At 47.6% G+C, this 22,115-nt stretch overlaps 1 protein-coding gene across 1 annotated transcript in view; it reads left to right on the forward strand.

Moving 5' to 3' along the window:
• Positions 1–376: 376 nt before the first annotated feature.
• KCNQ3 (potassium voltage-gated channel subfamily Q member 3) overlaps positions 377–22,115 on the forward strand; it is a 298,396-nt gene continuing 276,657 nt past the window's right edge. Inside the window, 3 exon segments of the mRNA XM_079901356.1 lie at positions 377–754; positions 757–796; positions 799–1,138. Coding sequence (XP_079757482.1) covers positions 623–754; positions 757–796; positions 799–1,138 — 512 coding nt within the window. The 5' untranslated portion in view covers positions 377–622.

Raw genomic sequence — 22,115 nt, forward strand, 5'->3', positions numbered from 1 at the left:
GGCTCAGCGGCCGCAGCTGCGCTCACTGGCTCTCCGCGGGCCGCGGGGAGGGGCGGGGCGCCGCCCGGGCCTTTGGCCGCGAAGGGGCGGGACGATGGGGCCCCACCCTGGCGCGGGCGGGAGGGAGGCGGCGTGCGCTCCGGCCTCTGCGCGGTCGCCCGCTCGCTACTGCGGCTGGAGCGAGGCTGAGGCTGGAGCGAGCGGGCGGGCGAGCGAGCGAGCGGGCGGGCGAGCTGGGCGGGGCGGGGCGGGGCGGGACGGGGGAGTGGCGCGGGTAGGAGCGTGGAGGAGGGAGGAGGCGGCGGCGGCGGCGCGTGTGGCGGGCGGGAGGGCGGCTGGCACCCGGCTTGTAAATAAACTGCGATGCTGTCTCGGGCTCGCCGGCCCGGGTGCCGCCGCCGCCGCCGCCGCCCCGGAGCGCCGGTGCCGGGCTCCCGCCGCCGCGCGCCCTAGCGCCTCCGCGCCAGCCTCGCGTGCCCTCGCCCGCCTCTAGCAGCCCGCGGCCCGCGCCCCCCGGTGTCCCGCGGCTGACCCGCGCGGGATGTGACCCCTCCCCCCTGCCCCCCGGGGCCCCGCCTTAGCCTGCTTTTGGAGGGGGGGGGTGGGGAGGGGCGCGCGGATCATGGCATTGGAGTTCCCGGGCTCGCCGCCGCCGCCGCCGCCTCTTCCACGCACCCCGAGCGCCCCTTCTTCCCGAAGCAGCTGCGGAGAAGGCGAAGCGGCCGGCGGGGGCGAGGCCGATGGGGCTCAAGGCGCGCAGGGCGGCGGGGGCGGCTGGCGGCGGCGGCGACGGGGGCGACGGCGGCGGCGGCGGGGCCCCTAACCCTGCCGGAGGGGACGCGGCGGCGGCGGCGGGCGACGAGGAGCGGAAAGTGGGGCTGGGGCTGGCGCCTGGCGACGTGGAGCAAGTCACCTTGGCGCTCGGGGCCGGAGCTGACAAAGACGGGACCCTGCTGCTGGAGGGCGGCGGCCGCGACGAGGGGCTGCGGAGGACCCCGCAGGGCATCGGGCTCCTGGCCAAGACCCCCCTGAGCCGCCCTGTCAAGAGGAACAACGCCAAGTACCGACGCATCCAAACTTTGATCTACGACGCCCTCGAGAGACCGCGGGGCTGGGCGCTGCTCTACCACGCTCTCGTGTGAGTACCGGGTCGCTCGGGGCGCCCCTCGGAGGCGGCGTGTGGCTGGGGGTTCGGGGGGGGGGCGGTGGGCTGGAGCTGGGGACGGCTCTGAGGCTTCAAAGTCCAGGGGCGCCCGTCCGCCGGATTGGAGACCAGCCTGCCCTGTGCTGTGTAGGTGTGTGTGTGGGTCTGTGAACCACTCTCTGGGGGCTGGACACCAGGGCTTGAAAGATCCAAGCGTGGCTCCTCAGCTGATTTGGAGACCGCTTTGGCCTGTGTGTGTGTGCGCGCGGGTGCGCAGTTACGGCACCTTCTCCGGATGTTGGTAGCCAAGCTTAAAAGAATTCTGTGGTTTTTCTAATTAACGAGGAGGTCGAACGGGATAAAGCGGATCTTCCCATGCGCTCTGTGGCTCTGCTCAGGGTGGGTCCCTTCTATTTGGGGTCGCTGCTGACTTTAAATGATACATCCTGGAGTTGGGGATGGGAGTGGTACATTGCCCACAGTGGGGTGTGTGTGTGTGTGTGTGTGTGTTTGAGCGCGGGTGTCGATGGCTTTGCTTGTGCTACCTTCTTAAGGCTCCATTCTCGTATGGAAAGGAACGTGGTTTGCTCCAGTTGGGGACTTGGACTGGCCAAAATGCATGTTTTGGGATTCTTTTTAGGGAAGTTAATGAGAGAGAGAGGGATGGGGGGGGGATTGATTGTGATTCTCAGGCTCTAAGTCTAGACTGACGGGTGAGGGCTTAACAGCGCCAGTAGGTGGGGGCCAGGGATAATTTTGGCTGGAGCATCTCCATAATTTGGTCTTAATATCCCCTGAACTGCTTGCTTTTCTCTTGCTTTGACTGGGCAAGGGCAGCGGGAGTGTGAAGGGGCCTGGGCTGAAGGTTTGCCCCCTGGAGAGGGTCCCCTTCTAGTCAGGATGTAAGTGCGTGGTGGGAAGGAAGATGGAACTTCTACTCCTGACACTCTGGCTAGAAAATCCTGCTGTGTTGGGGGAGAGGGCGAAGCTGGTAGTGGTGGCTCCTCTCCAGGAGGGGAAATCACAGCTGGCAGCGCGCGCCTCAGGGCTGGCAGGGCACTTCCAGGTACCCCTTTCTTCCTGTCTGCGGCTTAGTCATCCTGATGGCTGCTTCTTAGGAGGCTGTACCGTTACCAGGGTTTTGGCGGGGAATCGGCCAAGACCTTGACCCTTCTTGTGCCTTTAGCAATGGATATTCCTCTCTGTCCTTCTCCGATTGACCCATGACCTACGTGGTGGGAAGGGGTTCGGGGAGCCTCGGAGTTAAACACTACCTGCCAATCTTCCTTGGTTGGAAAGGCTTTTCCAGCTTTGGCCGCCAGGTGGAGGCGTCTGCACAGGACCTCAGGCTTGGCAACAGGTTTCATCAGAGAGGTTACCGAAGCCTGGAAAGGGCGCCTTCCGGAAACTGAGGAACTAAGGACATGCAGCCAGGAACATGGGTTTTGGGGGGTGGGGTGGAGGGGGGCTGTCCAGCCTTTGGCATTCATGTCTGCGTGTATTTGCAGGCGTTAGTGAATGGACAGAAGGGTTAGCAATTGTTGCTCTTCCATTTGCTTTCTTCAGGTGGTAAAAAGGGATTGAAAGATATTCGTCTCTGTCTCTAGTGCTGTATTTAGTTCAATTGAACTGAAGATAATACTGGAATATGCGATAATAAAAAAGGCACACGAATTATTTGAGCGCACACAAGCATACACAGCCTCACATGTCCTTTTGCACGTAAATGGTGTTCAGTACGTGTTGGCTGACTTCCGAACCCGGGGTCCTACTGGAGTTTGTGGGCTCCCTCTTTCTTCTCCTCCCACCTTTCCCAGCCGGCGCTCCAGCCCTGTCTTGACCAGTCTGGGGAAGGGATAGGTAAGGCCTCAATGTTATCCTTCTCTAGAATTATTCCATCACCTGGAAGCAGGTTTGGGAATGCCAAAATCTGTATGTAGCCTCAGTTTCCCAGAGAGGACCCAGGAAAATTTCAGTCTATGGGAGGAGAAAGGCACTTTCACACATGCAAATCATTTATTTCATTTCATTCTCACCATGATGCTATGATGTGGGAATTGTTCCCTACATTTGATAGGTGAAGATATGAAAACTAAAACAGATAGCACCACCTGTCCAGGATCCCATAGCTGGAGCTCGCATATGAATGCAGTGGGTCATCACTTGTTTGTGAGCCCGGATTCCAGTTCTGGCCCTCTGCCAACAACTGCGGGACTCTGGGTATTTTACCAGGCGTCCCTGGATGCCCCTCACCCATTGGTAGCAGAGGACTCTTAGTCCCGCCTCTGCCTCCCCTTCATAGCTCACAGTTGGCAAATGGCTGGGAATGGAGTTTGGAATCAAAGCAGGGGCTGCTCAGAACCCAGGGAACCACAGTGTTAGGGAAACGGGACATGGCCTGGGGTGGCGGTGGTATTGGGATTCTGGTGAATGGGGCGTTAGACAGGAAAACCCATTGGGCTGGGTTTGAGCTCCTGATACTGAAGCATACCTGGTTAGTGGAGGCACTGTACATCCTTCCTCCAGCTGGGAGGAAGTCTGGTCAAGTGAACAAAACCATACCTTTCATTGATGATTCAGGATTTTGCAAGCACTGAAATTCGTGCTTCAAAGCAGCCATTATCCTATTCTGGGCTGTGGTTAATGACAGAACGCGGGCCAGGAATTTGGGCTGACCGTGGGCTCACAGGCTAGTGCACGCTCTTTTTTAAAAAAAATGAACCGGACCCATGAGATGTGATTTTTTTCCTTCTCTCCCAAAGGCAGGATACAGCAAATGTGAGAATCAAAGACCGCCCCCGTCCGCCCCCAGCCCACCGCCCCTGTCCCCTTTGCCTTAAATGCCCGTCCCTTGCTTTCTCCTGGCTACTCACTTTCACCTTGGCCGAGTTCTCATGTCACCTCCTCTGGGAGGTTTTTCCCCGACCCTCCAGCTGAGCTAGAATTGCCCCTCCTCGGCAGCATCCCCAAGCATAGGATTTTGCACTGGACTGACCTGCTTGCTCACCTCCCCCGGCAGAGCTGAGAGCTACTTTGAGGAAGGGCTGTGTTGCGTCTTAGCCACCTCAGTCCCCAGCAGGCTTCTGGGCTCACGGCAGTCACCCAGTAAGTGTTTGCTGAATGGATGAGTGAACGCATACTCTCAGGTTCACCCAGACTTTGTTCTGCATGGTTTTCCTGTTCTCAGAACAATAATAAGTAGTCAGCATTACGGAACATTCATGATGAGAACAGCTCTCAGAAGTCTCACGGTGGACAACAGGGGAGAGGTGGGAGACCACGCTGTGACCCCGGTAAGGCTGATCGCTTCTCTATATCTTTAGCTGCATGGCTGAAAAGGATTCTGATGCTGTAGAAAAGGGGCTGGACTTGAAGTTCACATCTGGACTCTGCCTTCAGTCTCTTTGACTTTGCATGAGCCGAGCTGGGGAAGATCTGTAAGTTGAGGGTGAGAACCATCCATCGTAGGGTGGTTTTTAGGCTTAAAAAAAGTAGTGTATATGAATGAAATTAGCCCAGTATTAGGCATGAAGTGTTTACTAGTTGATTCTGAAATAGGGTCTCCTTAGAAGTCATACACACCTGCCGCTGTGGCTGTCCTGAGGCTGTCTGGGGACCCCCCCTTCCTAGCCTGTTAGTGGGAAGATGCTGGCTTCATCTTGGCTTTATTGCTGGTCATCTTGGCATTATTGCTGGACTGGCAACCATACAAGCATCCCACTACCCTGACCACCTCTCCATGGCCAGTTGGCTGTGATCAGTTGATCACCTGTTGACCCGCCAACGGGAAATGATCACAAGAGATGCACACTGATTGCATTCTCAGGTGGACTGGCCCCTGGGACATCGGGCAGGCAAGGCTGAGAGGTGGGGCGCAAGGACCCAGCAGCCGCTCTGGAAGGTGAAGGGCCTGGCTGGTGGACCTAGCATATTGACTAAAGGAACTACAGCCCTCAAGGTGGAGGAGAGACACTGGCCTCTCACTGAGACCCCTTAGGAAAGTAGAGTCTTTGCAAGTCTTTGAAGTAAGAGAAATTTGATTTCCCAAACTTGCTTTGCCTCTTACGGGCCAGTATGTTCCTGGGCAAGTTGCTGGATCTCTGAGTTTCAGTTTCTTAGTCTAAAAAATGTTCTCAATATAGACTCTTGTGGAGCTAAGAGCACCTTACATAGAAGAAGTGCTCAATAATAGACAGAACTTTGTGTTGTCGATGTTAGTCAATAGAAATGCCTTCGCTGCGCCTGGCACTCTTCTAGACACTGGCATTATAGCAGTAAACAAAACCAAGCAAAACAAAACAGTCTGATCTCTGCCCCAATCGAACATGTATTCTAATAATATCTTTCTTTTACTGGGGTATAGTTGCTTTACAATGTTGTGTTAGTTTCTGTGGTACGACGAAGTGAATCAGCTATATGTATACCTATATCCCCTCCCTCTACTAATATCTTAATAATATTCAATATCATCTAATAGTAACATTAGTATTAGCAGAAATCTCAGAGTTTGGCCATCTGGTCAACTTCCCGGCCTAGGTGTAAGGAATCCCTTGAACTGCATCTCAGCCAGTGCTACAACTTGTAATTCATTACGGAAGGGATGGACTGCTGGACTCAGTTCTCTCAGCTATTCTGTTCTCCGACTCTATTCATCCCATTCTCTTCCTTTCCTGCCCCCATGTATCGTATTCTTTCTCATTTCCCACTAGATGTTTGTCTTCTTAACCCTCTCAGTTCATCCTCACTTTTTTTTCTTACCCCACTAATTTCCTCTTTGCATTCTCTTCCTCAGTTTTGTGGGTTTCCTTCTCATTATTGTGAACCAAGGATTTTGAAAAGCTCTCATTCGTTTTTAAATAATTTTTATTTTATTGTGGCAAGAACACTTAACATGAAACCTACCCTCAACAGATATTTAAGTGTACAGTGCGTTACTGTTGACGTAGGCGCAGAGTCGTACAGCTGATCTCTCCTCTTGCTTAATTGAAACTTTATGCCTGTTGGTTAGTAACTCCCTCTTTCTCCTCCCTCCAGCCCTGGGGAACCACCATTTTACTCTCTGACTCTATGAATGTGACTGTCTCAGGTGCCTCATATAAGTAGACTCCTGCAATGTTTGTCTTTCTGTGATCGGCTTATTTCACTTAGCATAATGTCCTCAAGGTTCATCTATGTTGCCACATACTGCAGAATTTCCTTCTTAAGACTGAGTAGTATTCTATTTTCTTTATCCATTCATCCGTTGATGGACATTTAGGTTGTTTTCCACCTCTTGGCTCATGTGAGTAGTACTTCAATGAACATGGAGGTGCTAATAGCTCTTTGATCCCCTGATAATAGTATTTTGAGGAAATACTCAGAAGTGGGATTGCTGGATCACATGGTAGTTTTATTTTTAATTTTTGAGGAACTTCCATACTGTTTTCCAGCTGTACCATTTTGCATTTTCGCCAAAAATGTGTAAGGCTTGCAGTTTCTCTGTATCCTCACCAACACTTAGGGTCTCGTTTTCTTTTGTTCGTTTGTTTGTTCGTTTGTTTGAAATAAGAGCCATTCTGACAGGTGTGAGGTGATCTCAGTGGTAAGAGCGTGGTCTTTGGAGTCAGACCTGGGTTTAATCCAACTTTGCTGTTTCCTTGCTTTGTGACCTGGAGCAATTCGCTCAACTTCCCTGGAGTTCAGTTTATTTATGATATGGAGATAATAATACCTACGCCCCCAGGATTGTTGTGAAATTTAATCAAGGTGATGATATTAAACACCTGAACGTTGCATTGTGTTGATTTGCAACCTCAGGAGTTCCCCAGGTGAAATTGAAATTGGTCGGGTACATGGAGGGCAAGGAGAGACCGAAGAAAGAGGCAGGCCACTCTGGATGAGTAGGTGGCGGGTGTAAGAAGCAGAGAACTTACATACGAGGCTTGTCTTGGGCAGCAAGACAGGTAGATCTCCACACCCAACCACCAGCATCTTAAAAGTTTATATAGAGGCCTTCACGGGGTCCAGTAACACTATCTAGGTGGTGTCAACAACATGTGCTCACTCAAGGCTGCACCCTTGAAAATAGCTCCCGCTGTGGGAACAGTGGGCAGAGTATATGCCCAGCACTGGAGGGATAAGGGGCCAGCCCACAGGTCTACCAGCGGTCATGACCTCTCCATGACCTCCACCACGACCTCTCTATGACCTCCTCCACGACCTCTCTATGCCCTCCACCACGATCTCTCCATGACCTCCACCAGCACATTGTAGACTTAGTAAATATTGTTTCATTTTTGCTTCCCCTCTCAACCGTGTTTAATCTGCCTTCTTCTTGTACCCCCCTCATAAAATCCATGCCCCCTCGCCTTTCTAATAATCTCATTTGACTTTTCTTTTCATTTTATGAACTTCCTGACTTCTTCCTGGCCTTCTTTCTTATGACATTTTCAAGCCATTCAAGCAGAATGAAGAGGTCAGGTAAGGGGTGAACAACAACTCCCAACATCAGATCTCTGCGCAGCAGTGACGCTATATGCTGGGAATGACAATGACCACAGGTGCCCCGTATTCACTTTCTAGGAAATGGGCTAACATCAAATGGCCCTTCTTGCTAGAATGGAGGGTACCCAGTGTCTCTCTTCTATAAATGAATGACAGATGCTGAGATTTGCCCAGGCTCTTGAAACTACTTTGGTGGTGGAGCTCGGATCACGCAGGAGTCCTCCACCCACAAGGTGGTGCTCTCTTCACCATGTCACAGTTCTCCTCTATAGAAGACAATGTACCAGAAGAGTAACAGAGAGGGACAGAAACTCTCCCTTCCAGGGTGAGGTGCTTTAGAGCTGCATTTCTGGAAAGTTCCCAGGGGAAACCAGTGCTGCTGGTCTGCAGACCACACTTGGAGTAAGGCTTCTCAGACTTTGATACACGTGTGAATCACCTAGACAAGAAGGCACCTTAAGAAAAATCTGGCAGACTGCACCTGAACCAAAGCCATCCAGCTTCTGTATAACGAGGCGAACTGACCCTACCTTCCTCCTGAGTAGTTCAGTGGAAATTTACAACATACCTGCAGTCGTGCCTAAAAGGACTGAATCTAATCATGAAGAAATAACAAAGTCGAATGGTGGGACATCCTGCAAGATATCTGGCGTGGTCTCTTTCAAAGGGTGCATGTCATGAAAACAAACAAAGATGAGGATAACTGTTTCAGTTAAAGGAGGCTAAGGGCACATGACAACCAAGTGCAATACTTGAGAATCGACAAGTGGGACTGCATCAAACTTCTGCACCACAAAAGAAGCGATCAATCAAATGAAAAGGCAACTATGGTAGGGGAGAAAATATTTGCAACCGTGTATTTGATGAGGGGTTAATATCCAAAATATATAAAGAATTCATGCAACTCAGTAACAAGAAAGCAAATAATCTGATTAAAAAATGGGCAAAGGATCTGAATAGATATTTTTCCAAGAAGACGTACAAATGGCCAACAGGCACATGAAAAGGTGCTCAGCATCACTAATCATCAGGGAAGTGCAAAATAAAACCACGATGAGATACCACCTCACACCTGTCAGAATGGCCATCATCAAAAAGACAAGAAATAACGAGTGTTGGCAAGGATGTGGAGAAAAGGGATCCCTTATGCAATGTTGGTGGGAACGTAAACTGGTGCAGCCACTGTGGGAAAACAGTATGGAGGTCCCTCAAAAAATTAAAAATAGAACTACCATATGGTCCAGCAATCCCAGCTCTGGATATATATCCAAAGGAGATGAAATCAGTATCTTAAAGAGCTATTTGCAGTCCCGTGTTCATTGCTGTATTATTTACAATAGACTAGATTTGGAAACAGCCTGAGTGTCCATTGTTGGATGAATGGATAAAGAAAATGTGGTATATATATATATATAAAAAATGGAATCTTTTCCAGCTGTAGAAAAGAAGCAAATCATGCTATTTGCAACAACATGGATGAAGCTTGAGGGCATTATGCTAAGAGAAATAAGTCAGAGAGACACAGTACTATACTATGTCACTTATACAGGAATCTAAAAAAATTGAACTCAGGACCAGAGATCAGATTGGTGGTTGCCAGGGGCTGGGGGGTGCAGGAAATGGATGAAGTTGGTCAGGGGGTACAAACTTCCAGTTATAAGATGAATAGGTTCTGGGGATCTAATGTACAGCATGGTGACTGTAGTTAAAAATAACTCTTGTATAATTGAAAGCTGCCAAGAGAGCAGATCCTAAAAATTCTCACCAAAAAAAAAAAAAATCAACTATGTGAGGTGTTGGATGTGTTTATGAACCTTATAATATATATGCACATTTAATCACCACATCATGTACCTTAAGCTTATGCAATGTTATATGTCAATACAGCTGGAAAAAACACAAACCAACCAATGCAATTCATGATTCTTGATTGGATCCTGAGTTAAAAAAATAATAACAATCAAAGATATTATTATAGGGACAATTAAGAAAATTTGAACAGGGATTCCATATGAGATGACAATATATATCCAAATTTAATTTCTCGAGTATGATAATTGCATTTCAGTTATGCAGATGAAGGTTCTTTTTTTTTAAGAGATGCGTGCTGTAATATTTAGTGGTGAAGTGTCGTGATATCTGCAACTTACTTTCAAGTGGTTCAGCACACATACAGACTCTGTAAGTGTGTGTGTGTGTGTGTACACAATACATACACAGGGGAAGAGGGAGAAGGAAGAAAACATGGCAAAAATATTAACACTTGGAAAACCTAGGCAAGGCTTATATATGTGTGGATTATGTTACCATTCTAATTAAAAATATTTTTAAATAAAAAGTTAAAAATACTTAAAAAAAAAAAAAAGAAGAAGACAAACACACACAAACAGCACAGAGCACATTACAGATGAAGGCCTCACCCCAGAAACAGATACCACTGCTCTGTGGGGTCCAGGCATCATTGTGAAGTGATTCTAATATGAAGCCAGGCCTGAAAACCGTTGGCTGAGCTCAACGGGCTTTCTTAGGTTCACGGATTCTGTATAGACCGTGCCTCAAATTTCCTCTCCACCTTGGAGTTTTTTTTGTTTTAATTAAAAAATTTTTTTTAATTAAAAAAAATTTATTGAGTATAGTTGATTTACAATGTTGTGTTAGTTTCAGATGTACAACAAAGTGATTTGGTTATACATATATATGTATATATATATTCCTTTTCAGTTGCTTCTCCCTTATAGGTTATTACAAAATATTGAGTATAGTTCCCTGTGCTTTGTCCAGGTGATGGGAAACATCCAGGAGAAAGGCGCAGTTTAGCATGCTAAGGTCATTCATTTCAAGGCCACACGTACTGACTCAAATGCCAAGCTTCGTGGCAGGACGTTGAGGGAGATGAGCCATACCGAATTCTTTCCCTATGGAGGTGGAGACTGGAAACGACTAAATGCAAATAGCCTAGCTAATGCAGTAATAGCATGCAAATGAGGAACACTGGCATGCAGAATGGGGAAGGCACTGTTGTCTCCTTTGTTAAGGGAGACTTCTGCAAAGGAGGTGTAAGCAGTGGGGAGAAGATGGAGGAATTGACTGACGGTCCCATTGACGACTCATCTCCCCCTCCTACTAGGAGGACTAATAATTCAGAACACTGAATTATTATTCTTGCACTATTTGGAGGTTCCCCCTTTCATCTGTATTCATTTAAAAAGATTCCATCAATGTTTAAAAGGTTCCTAAATCAAGTGTGCCCCTATGGTCTTTTCCAGAGAATCAAGGTCCTGCTCTCTTTCTCTTTTTGGCTTGGGTTTCGAAGTTTTGACATTAATGAAAACAAGATGTGGTGCATCTTTGGACCACAGAGCAGTGTGAAGGGAAGCATGGGAAAGGTCCTCAAAGTTGGATTGACTAAAAGTCATTCTAGACACTGTGGTACGTGGTTCTGGTGTGGGATGACTGGAGATGGCTGTGAGTTTGTCAGAAATGCATTGGGTAAGTTGTTTGAAGATGTGTGATTCAAACACTTCCCTTGTCTCACAGTCTGCAAATACTTACGTGCAGAATTGATGAAGAATCCCATGAGGCAGCATGTGAGGAAGCACTTTGGAAAGTACACAGGGAGTGGCATTCTGAGGTAACATTGTCCGAAAGCTGTATGAGGAGCAGACAGGTCCCACAGTTGGGTTTTGGGTTTGGGCATTTGCCCAGGGACAGATTTGCCACGTTTCTGTCTGTGTTGCGTCACCTGAACATCACTGGGTATTTTAAGCGGGAACCCATTAACGGTATGCCTTAGTACCTGTGTTACAGGGATGTTGGCTTCCCTAGGTTGATCGCCTTTTAGGAGAATGAAGAGAAAGAGGTTTGGAGATGACAAGACAACAGTCAAAGATGACAAGACTGCAGTCAATACAGAGGTTTCAGGTCACCTCTAGTTTGGCAGGCGTCATAGGATGCAAATCAGATCCCGTCCAATTGTACCCTTGTTGGATGGGACTTTTCATTCTGCCACAGAAGGGATAGAGGATTTTGTTTGAAATGTTTTCGTAAGAAAACAGATTGGGTTATAACTCGGGAACAAGATTGCTTCTTGCATGTAGTTTATGAAGAACAGGAGTAAGTACTGATGCAGTTGGCTCATGGGGCATCCTGTACGTGGGCTCTGCTTGGCTTCCTCCCGAGGGGGGCTTCTGTCCTGCTGAAGACTTCAGGGTTTCCTCGGGATCGCCTTTTCCTCTTCTTCACCCTCCCCTCCTTCAAGAGACATAAAATCCTTTGGACCCTGTCTAAGAGTATAACAGCTGAGTTGGGGCATATAAAACCAAGCTATCAATAAAAACCAACATTTTTACATCATTTTGTAGTTTATTCTATTCCCTCTTGGGCAGTGCTACCAGGACACTTGCTTTAGAAGTATTAGCCAAATGGCTGTTACAGCAGGGCCCTTCTTACAAATTCGCCACATCTGTTTTTTCTAACTATGCCAGTGTTGTATCGGAGGAGCCTGTCCATGGAGTTTCTTTGCCATGAGATTTTTCGTAAACCTGCCATAGCAGTTCAAGTCCATCTCTACCTTTATGGATGTCTTTTGTAGGGGATGGGGTGAAATATTATCCAACATGACTTGAAAATATTGAGCCGAGGGAATATGTTCTTCCGGTCCAGGCCATCTGTACTAATGGAAAATCACTCAGTCCTATCACACTATGGATCTCCCTACTCCTGCCCGTTCCTAAAACCCCAGCTCCGGCTTTATCTCCCCCCACGTCTATCAGTTTCGGATGTTTCTCCACCTAGTGAGGCCAGTCCGGAAAAATGAAACCTTAGGCACCAGCAAGTCTAATCAAGCTAAACAGCAGTTTAGGGGATTTACGAACCTGGAGAGAGGCACCTGACAGATTACAAAGATCAGAGACCGTTAGAACTGTAGAGAAGAGCTAACGGAGGCCCAGGGCAGTGAGAAAGTTGCCTGAGGTCACTTTGATGGCAAAGGGAGGACTTGAACTCAGGTCTTCTTCCAAGGCTGGCTTCCATTCAGCCACATCAGCTTTCCCTCGCGGGCTTCCAATGGCTGTGTACCAGTGGAGCAGTCTTACCAACAGCATGACTGTTCTGGGTTGCCTTGTCTCGGGGTCTAGATCAGGTAAGCAGCAGAAAGAGCAAAGCCAAGTGCATGCTATCCAGGCATCCATCCACAGGCCCCAGTCGGCCTCTGGCCAAGGAGGGTTTCTCTTCCTGTAGAAATTCCTTGTCCTTTGACCCTCTTTTCTCCACCCTACCCCCCAAATCCAGCCCTCTACCAAGAGTCATATAAAATGCTCTCTGGGGCTTCCCTGGTGGCGCAGTGGTTGAGAGTCCGCCTGCCGATGCAGGGGACGCTGGTTCGTGCCCTGGTCCAGGAGGATCCCACGTGCTGCGGAGCAGCTGGGCCCGTGAGCCATGGCCGCTGAGCCTGCGCGTCTGGAGCCTGTGCTCTGCAGCGGGAGAGGCCACAACAGTGAGAGGCCCGCGTACCGCAAAAAAAAAAAAAAAAATTGCTCTCTGATCTCCCTTGAGTCCAACATTAAGTTGGGGCATTCAAAACCAGCATATCAGTGCTAACTAATATTTTTTATCCATTTGGGTTATTATTCTGTCACCTGTGGGGCAGCACCATCATCTGGCCCATTCATGGAAACCTGATCTGTTTTCATTAATAACAGTCACTGATATTTATAGAGTTATTTCCCTGTGCCACGTTGGGCTAAGCGCTCTTCATGTTTTTTCTAAGGTGAGCCTGAGAGCCCAGCCCCTAGGAGACCCAAGCTCTCACCCTGAGTCCTGGGCTAGTTTGCTCAGTTGTCTCCAACAGGTCATCGTACTCGTAAGAGCCCCAGTGTTTCATCTGATAAATGGCCCTAATATTCACTGCCCTACATTGAAAGGATTTAATGAATGACTTCATGGTGTACTCAGGGGAGGCTACCACTGCATCTTACTTTGTGTCCCTCCAGAAGCTCCCTGAGGCAAGGTGCTCAGTGCAAGTGGTTTATTTAATGCACAGTCGTGCAATCTGGTTTGCAATATCTCCCCGCTGAGGAGTCTTTTTAGACACTTTTTTCCCTGATTGCTCCCACCCATGATGTTTTAATACCACAGATATACTGTGTATCCTTTATGTACTGTATTTATGTCTGGGCTCCATATATAAAAAGAGTAAGATTTTTTCCCCAACCCCACCCTCCAACAACCAACTTTGCCCCCTTGAAGGCAATACCCAGCGCTACTGAGAATGCATGATTTAGGAGGTGATTCTGAGAAAAATTGGAAAAATAAGTAAAATTGGAGCAAGTGGGGAAATAAGACACGAAAGAGAATGCAGACCGTAAGGATGCATTTATCATCAAGCAGGTCACCATGGGGGTTAATTAACACTGGCCCCCCAGGGGCCCCTGTAATGCAATGTACAGCAGTGCAGAATTATCCTCAGACTCCATCCATCATTGGCTCAGGGCTGATCCCAGGGGTATTACCTCTCAGAGAAATCCCTTAGACAAAAATGGGGGTGTTTGCCAAAGGTATTTGTTTGCAGAAGGCCACCTTTGGCAGGTGCTGGGAGAAGGTGCTGAGGAGGGGGTGAGAGGGGCATTGACAGCAACTGCTGTACATTGTCTCATTCTGAAGTGAAGAAAATATTGGAACTTGTGGTTCACAAATGTTTCTGTGTTTTGTTTTGTTTTTTCCAGTGGTTCTTAAGTAAAGGAAGTCTTGTGGCCGCAGGGTCATGGTAATTCTGTAGTGTTTTTTCCCCCTCATTAATTTTTCATTTAGGAAAGTCATTCAGGGAAAAAAAACTGTGACTTTAAAGTATTTGTAAATATGTTGACTCAGTGCCTCGTATCTCACGATGGCTACGCTTTTTGAACTCTTAATGTGTGCAGGACTGTAGAGGTCTCAAAAGCACCATGAAACCAGGCCATTGCCTGCATTTCCTTTGGGGGATGGAGCCGTATCCTTGTTGAAATTCTGGTGTGTTCACATATTAGTAATTCTTACCAAATAAAACAGGAGAGTTATTTTAAATAAGCGTGGAGAACTTTAGTCCTGCTGACACTATAATTCCGAGTGCCTTTTGTGATGCTTTCAAAGAACGAAGAATCTAATTTATAATGTGAGAAGCATTAGCATTTTCAAAACAAGATTAAAATAGGTATATTCCGGTTGCCCTTACAGACACATCTTTCATTGAGAAAATGGCAGGATCTGGTTGTGAAGTGTGGTGCTGACGTCCACTGTTTGCCTCAGTTCTGGTTTCCTGGGAAAGTAATTAACATCCACCTTCAGGATTCCAGAATGTTAGCAGGAATGTTGAGTTGCTTCTTGAATTCCTCTGGGAATTAGGTACCATGATTTCAACACCTTATCTGGTCGGGAAGAAATCTCATAGGAGAATCTTCATCCTTTACGTTTAAACATCTTTGTCTGCAAATACGTCTGCTCATCAGACTCAAGGTATTCTGATTCATCGTTCAGCTGACATTGATTTCAGGTCTAAAAGATGCCATGCCTTGGACTAGGAACAGGGGATATAGGGATGAATATATTAGGTTTTGCTGTTTCTGTCCACGGTCAAGTAGGTAAATAAATAATTGCACAGTGGTGTGATACTTTCATATGTGCATATACTCAGTCTACACGAGGCTCAAGTAAAACTGTCAACGTCGTTTAAATGAGTCAGGGCAAATTTCCATCAAGAAGAAACAGAGTTCGTCATGCGTATAAGGTTAAAGACTGTTTCCTTCTTCAGTTCGTAATGTACAACCCTGACTATGACTGTGTCACACATTTAGAAATCAGAGGTCTGATTTATTCTCACACTAAAGGAAAAGTGTTGACATTGATGCAAGAGAGAGTGGGATCATAGAACCTAGCACTGGGTGAACCTTGAGGTGAGCTGTTTAAAGAGGCTGAAGATGGTTTCCTAGCTGTACTTTTTGTACGTGCAAATATTCATTCTTTGCAGCCCAGGGTCTCATGCAATACCTGGCCCACCAGATACTCAGTCTTGGGTAAATGCACACAGTGCCAGTCCTGAGAGCTGTGCAGGTGAAGTAATGGAAGCAGAAGTGGATACAGATAAGACCTGGCTTTGAATCCTGGCTGTGCTGTGTTTTAGCCGAGTAACCTTGAGTGAACCACTTAACCAGCCTAAACCTGTTTCCTCACCTGTAACGTGGAACTTGCTTATTCGCATGGTTGTTATAAAGATTCAATGAAATGTCAGTAATATAGTCCAAAGCCTGGTTGTAGCTCGTGGTCAGTATCTGATACATTGCTGTGCCCTCTCCATTCTTTCAAAAACCTGCTAAGATAGAAATGATGTCAGTCAATGGAAGTAATGTTGAAATTAATATCGTAATTTCTGCCTTCAAGTTAGGCTCTGGACATGATGAAGTTCTGTTACAATGTGTGAGTTCTATTATCATGGTAAAAGGAAGGAATTTACATGGAAAGGGAAGAAGAGGTACATAAAGAAAAGAGTTCTGCTGCCTGACTCAAGTTTGCTGAGGAAGCAGAGATGCTGAGGAAAACACTTGCCCAGCTGCACAGCACGTGATCAGTACACCACCAAACTGTCAAGTTCATCTAAAACAAGGAAAGATTGAGAAACTGTCACAGCCAAGAGGGGCTTCCAGAAATGTGACAGCTGAATGAGATAAGGTGTCCTGGATGGGATCCTGGAACAGAAAAATGATAGTAGGTTAAAAACTAAGGAAGTCTAAATACAGTATGGGGACTTCCCTGGTGGTGCAGTGGGTAAGACTGTGTGCTCCCAATGCAGGGGCCCGGGGTTCGATCCCTGGTCAGGGAACTAGGTCTCACACGCATGCTGCAACTAAAGATCCCACATACCGCAACTAAAGATCCCACATGCCGCAACTAAGAAGCCCGCATGCTGCAACTAAGAAGCCCGCATGCTGCAACTAAGACCTGGCAGAGCCAAAATAAATAAAAAATAAATAAGTAAATAAATAAATAATTTTTAAAAATATAGTATGGACTTTAGTTAATAATAATATATCAGTATCAGTTCATTAACTATAACAGATGTGTCATACTAGTCTGAGATGTTATAATAGGTGAAACTGAGTGCAGGTTATATGGGAACTCACTGTACCACCCTCTCAATTTTTCTGTAAATGGAAAACACTTCTATAAAGTAAGGTCTATTTAAAAAAAATTAATTGCTGGACTCTGTGAACAGAGGCACTGCATTTACAGAGGTCCTCCAACCTGTTACATAGACATGGAAACACTCTCAGGCAGATGAGATCACGTCCCCCGTGTCTCACAATTAAGAGCTGAGATTTGGACCCAGGTCATCTAGTTTCAAGTTTAGTCTAGCTGTTTTCTATTACTCTTTCATCTGCTCTTGTTGTTTTAAGTGATGTCCATGAAATTATGATTTCCCCAATGGACGGTGTTCAGATCACATCAGTTGTTCAGTGCCATCGTCTGGGTGGGCCAGTGGAGCCAAGTCTCTTCTGACCACTTCCTGAGGCACAATTTGAGGGGACAGTACATTTTCCCTTATGTATCATTGACCAGCACTGGGTCAGCTGCTCCTTCTACCTTGGACCAATGAAGTGAAGGCCAAGGGAAGTACCGTGATTGACTTAGACGCATCCTGAACCACTTCCTGGGGTCTGGCACATTGCCAACCAGACAGAATGAGACTTCGTTAGGAGGAGAAAGATAGAGGAGTGTCTTCTGGGTAGACACACAGCCCGTCTGCCGTGTTGTGGTCACCAGGAGCCCGTCTCAGAGGCTGGGACTCACGGCTGGCATTATCATTATCGTCTTCTTTCCCCGTCATGTCTGCCTCCAGGTCCTGCTTCACTGGCTGCTGGCCTGATCTTCTGCAGAGAGGGCTTCTAAGTTCATTGCCTTTCCCATCCTGAGTGGTTGAGGGTGTGCAAGGAGGTTCCGGAGGCCCTGGACACCCTGATGACGCTTGCCCATTGCCATATCCCAAGCAGCCTGCTGAGCCAGGAAAAGGGAATGGAAGTTATTTATTTTGTCTGATCGAAGCTACTGTGGTTACTGCAGTTGGCTGTTGAAGTGGGGTGGGAGGCTGGAAACCTTAGGAGACTTCTCACTCTGTGGCCCTGCTCCTGACTCACCGTGTACCTGGAAGGAGGTTGTATCAGGTCAGAGGGGGCCTAAGGGAATGAGGGGGTCCCAGGAGATGGGATGGGGGGCTCTTGTGCTGGGCTCTTTGACATCTTTTATGGAGGGAATGGCATAAGGTAAGCATGGATGGATTGATGTGGTTCCCACCTTCAAAGACCTTATGGTCCAGAGGAGAGGCAGACATGCACATGACCACACAGGAAGCCGGGGTGCCCTCGTAGCTGCAGCGTGGGCTCTGAGGTATGGGAGGAAATCCTCTTTGCCACCTGTGTGACCTCCAGCAAATTGCTTCACCTTCTTGAGCTTCGAATTCTTCATCAGTAAAAATGGGATAATAGGACCTGCCCTGCCAGACCGCTGTCACCATAGGATGGCATAATGGCTGTAAGATAGTTGGCTCCATCCTACTGATGGTAATGGGAACAAACGACTCTCATACAAAGGCAGGTGGGCACAGAGGCTGGAAGTCAAAATACAGACAGACTGCTGTGGGTTGGTTCCGAGATAGGACTCTGGCAGGCTTCCTGGAGGAGGCCGCCTTTGAGCCAGGCATAAAAGGATGCGGTGGTTTCAGGGTCAGGGTTAGGACTGAAGACAGAAGGAACAACTTAGGCAAAGCCTTGGAAATGAAAAATGCTGCTGCTGCTGAGTAAGGTGTGACTATTTCCTGGTGGCTGTACCTGGGGGCTCTTTTGTAGGGGGTTAGATAGCTGGGTGGTGAGAGGATGAAGTAGGAAATGTAATAGGAGGGGTCAGATTTTTTTAAACTGTGAAATTGCTGTGCAACCAGGGATAAGAAACTTCCATGTCTCTGTGCCTTTTCTTCTTCCCTGAAAAATCAGGTAGTTGGATACATTTTAGGGTTTCCTGATGGAGAAGCTGTTAGCGTTATGGATGACATTGTTTCTCTTTGGACAGGAAAGTCGCAATTTTGCAGAATTTTCAGCACTTTCTGGACCCTGCCTACAAGTGCTATTAGAGCTCCCAGAGTTGGAATAACCCAGCCACTCCCAGGCTTTTCCAAATGTTCCAGTGAAGGTGGTAGCACCCTCGGTTGAGCACCACTAGCCTCCAGAGGCCATGACTGGCTGATACTTTGGTCTCAAATTCCCAGTTTTTACACTGTCAGTGATGAGTCAAAGCAAAAACACAGATGTAGGAGGCTGGAGGATTCATTACACTTGTGGGGTTAATACAGTGTTTTTATGACTTCAAGAAACCCTAAATTACTTTTTAGACTGAAACAGTTTGGCTCAGGTAAAATACCACGTACATTATTTCAGAAGTTGGGGAAAATGAAAGTTACATAAACCACATATATGTGCACACACACACACACACACACACAGACACACTCCTCAGTCCCCACGTCCCAGAGTTTGGAACATTCATTAGTGTCACTGCATGGAACAAATGAAGCTGGGGACCTGTTGCTTCCATATGGAAAAAATGGGAAGCATTTTCCGATGCTGACATCGGAAGCAGCAGAGCAGTGCATTCATTACTGGGATATCACCAGGACACAGACTCTCTCCAGGCACCGAGCTTGCTGTTCCAGGAGCCTGGGCACTTCGGCTGGATGGGGAGGTCGTGTGTGGATGAAAGCGTGGCTTGTGTTTCAGGTGGGGAAGGTGTGTTGGAGCAGGGAGTCTTAGCCAGGCCGCGGGGGTCTGAACTCCCACTGTATGACCGCAGGCAGATTACACCTGACTTCTCTGGATCTCAGTTTTCTCATCTATAAAATGGGGATATGAACAGTACTTACCTCAGAGCATGGTTGCGAGGATTACCTGAGTCAATAAAGGTAAAACACGAAAAGCAATGGGCACAAAACGAGAGTGGTATGTGTCTGCTGTTATGACGACGATCTGTCAGGGCCTCTTGGATTCTTGCTGTAAACACATAGGTGCTCAAAAATGCCAACTGAGGGACTTCCCTGGTGGTCCAGTGGGTAAGACTCCGTGCTCCCAGTGCAGGGGGCCCGGGTTCGATCTCTGGTCTGGGAACTAGATCCTGCATGCATGCCGCAACTAAGAAGTTTGCGTGCTGCAACGAAGATCCAGTGTGCCTCAACTAATGCTTGGTGCAGCCTAAATAAGTAAATAATAAATAAATATAAAAAAATGCCAACTGAACAAATGAATCCAAGTAAGGGAACAGGGAGTCATAGTGGGCCACCTAAGTGGGAAAAGTACAGCCCTTTTTTGCCATATTATTTTTTTAATTGTAGTAAAATATAAAAGGTAAAATTTACCATTTTAGCCATGAGAGTACAGCTCAGTGGTTTAATGTGCAACCGTCACCACCGTCCATCCGCAGATGTTTTTATCTTACGGAACTGAAACTCTGCACCCATTTGTCTGAATCCATTAGGACTGCTGTACCAGAAATACCATAAACTGGATGGTTTAAATAACAGACATTTATTTCTCACAGTACTGGAGGCTGGGAAGACCAAGATCAAGGCATTGGCAGACTTGATGTCTGGTGATGGCCTTCTTCCTGTTTCATGAAAGAAGGCTTCTTGCTCTGTCCTCACATGGTAGAAGGGGCAAGGGAGCTCTATGGGGTGTCTTTCATAAGGGCACTAATCCCATTAATGAGGGCTGCACCCTCATGACCTAATCACCTCCCAAAGGCCCTACCTCACACTGGGGGTTAGGATTTCAACATAGGAATTTGGGGAGGGGACATAGTCAGTCTGTAGCACCGTGAAACACTAATCCTCCCATTCCTCCCTCCCCCCAGCCCCTGGCAGTTACCATCTTACTTTTTGTCTCTGTGAATTTGACTACTCTAGTACCTCATATAAGTGGAATAATACGCTATTTGTCCTTTTGTAACTGGCTTATCTCACTTAGTATAATGTACTCAAGGTTCATCCATGTTGTAACATATGTCAAAATTTCCTTCCTTTTCGAAGGCCGAATAATATTCCATTATATGTATGTTCCACATTCTGTTTATTCATTCATCCATCAGTGGACACTTGGGTTGCTTCGACCTTCTGGTTCTTGTGAATGGTGCTGCTGTGAACATGGGTGCACAAAGCCACATTAATGCTTTTCACCATGACCCAGCTTCTCTGAGTATCTCGGACACCTCAAGCCAATTTCATCCGTTGCTCCTTGGCAAGGAGTGGGGAGGAAGGACTGTGTGAGTACTGGGCACTAAGGTGACCAACTGCTAGCTGAATAACTTTGGGCAGTTCCTTTATCCCTCTGGGCCTCCATTTCTTCATCTGCAAAATGAGGGTGCTCACGTTTCCTTCCTTATGGTGTTGAGAGAATAGAAGGTGTTAACTTCTGTAAAGCACTTGGGACAGCACTGACACATGGTAAGCATTGTTAAATGGAAGTTCCTGTTATTTACGTACTATTCTGGCCCTGTCTCATGATTTTATTTTCACTGTGACCTGATGTGGACGTTAGGAGGTGGAGGCTCAGAGAAGTCAGGTGACTTGTCCAGGGACACACAGCTGGTAGGCCACGGAGCTGGATGGGAACCTGCCTGGGCCCGAGTACAAGCCATGTTTCCCTTCCCAGTTTTTCCCTGGGCTTTTCTCCTTGAGCTGCAAAGGATCTGGCGCCCCCGTTCATCCCGCATTAAGCTCTGCCTTGGCAGGGTTTGCCCAGAGTGTCCCAACCAGATCAGGGCTCCGTTATAGGCAAGAGCCAGGCACGATATGTTTTCTTTTCATTGGCAGTGCCAGGCATGATGCTGGCCATGAGGTCCGTGTTTAACAAACACTATTGACTAATCCCCTTGGCCTTGCAGCATCCAAGCTGAGTTCCAAACAAAACCCAGCTCTGAACATGGGCATGGGAAGCGGCTGTTGGAAAGCTGAGCGCAGCTGACTTCCGTGGGGACTCCACGAGTACGCCGGGAACTTGGCCTGCGGTGAAGGTTCTGTGCTTTAGTTGGGCCAGGTCAGCTCAAATGCCGTTTCCTTACAACCATCCCGGCCCATGAGCAGAATTCAGCCAGAGTCTGTGGTGTGTGTATCCTAGTCCAGGTTTGGTTTAAGTCAGTAGTTTTGTGTGCTTGGAGATGGCAATAAACAAGTCAATAAGAATTGAGCTGTTGTGGTGCAGCCTTGCGGAAGGGTTGAGTTCCATCCCTCTCGGAAAGAAGCTGCGTCCTTTATACCCCCTTGCAATGCTGCTTTTCTTCGTTCATCCCTTTGCCTCTTCTAGTTGCCCAGAGAGGGGCAGAGACAAGAGGATGGTGCTTAGGAGTGGAGGGAAGGTTGGGGATGTGAGATGGTTCTGGGTGGAGAAAGACCAAGCAAGTTCCGTCTTCCTCTTCAGCTTCCAGC

This window comes from Stenella coeruleoalba (assembly GCF_951394435.1).
Source record: "Stenella coeruleoalba genome assembly, chromosome: 17".
In the NCBI taxonomy this organism is placed as follows: domain Eukaryota; kingdom Metazoa; phylum Chordata; class Mammalia; order Artiodactyla; family Delphinidae; genus Stenella; species Stenella coeruleoalba.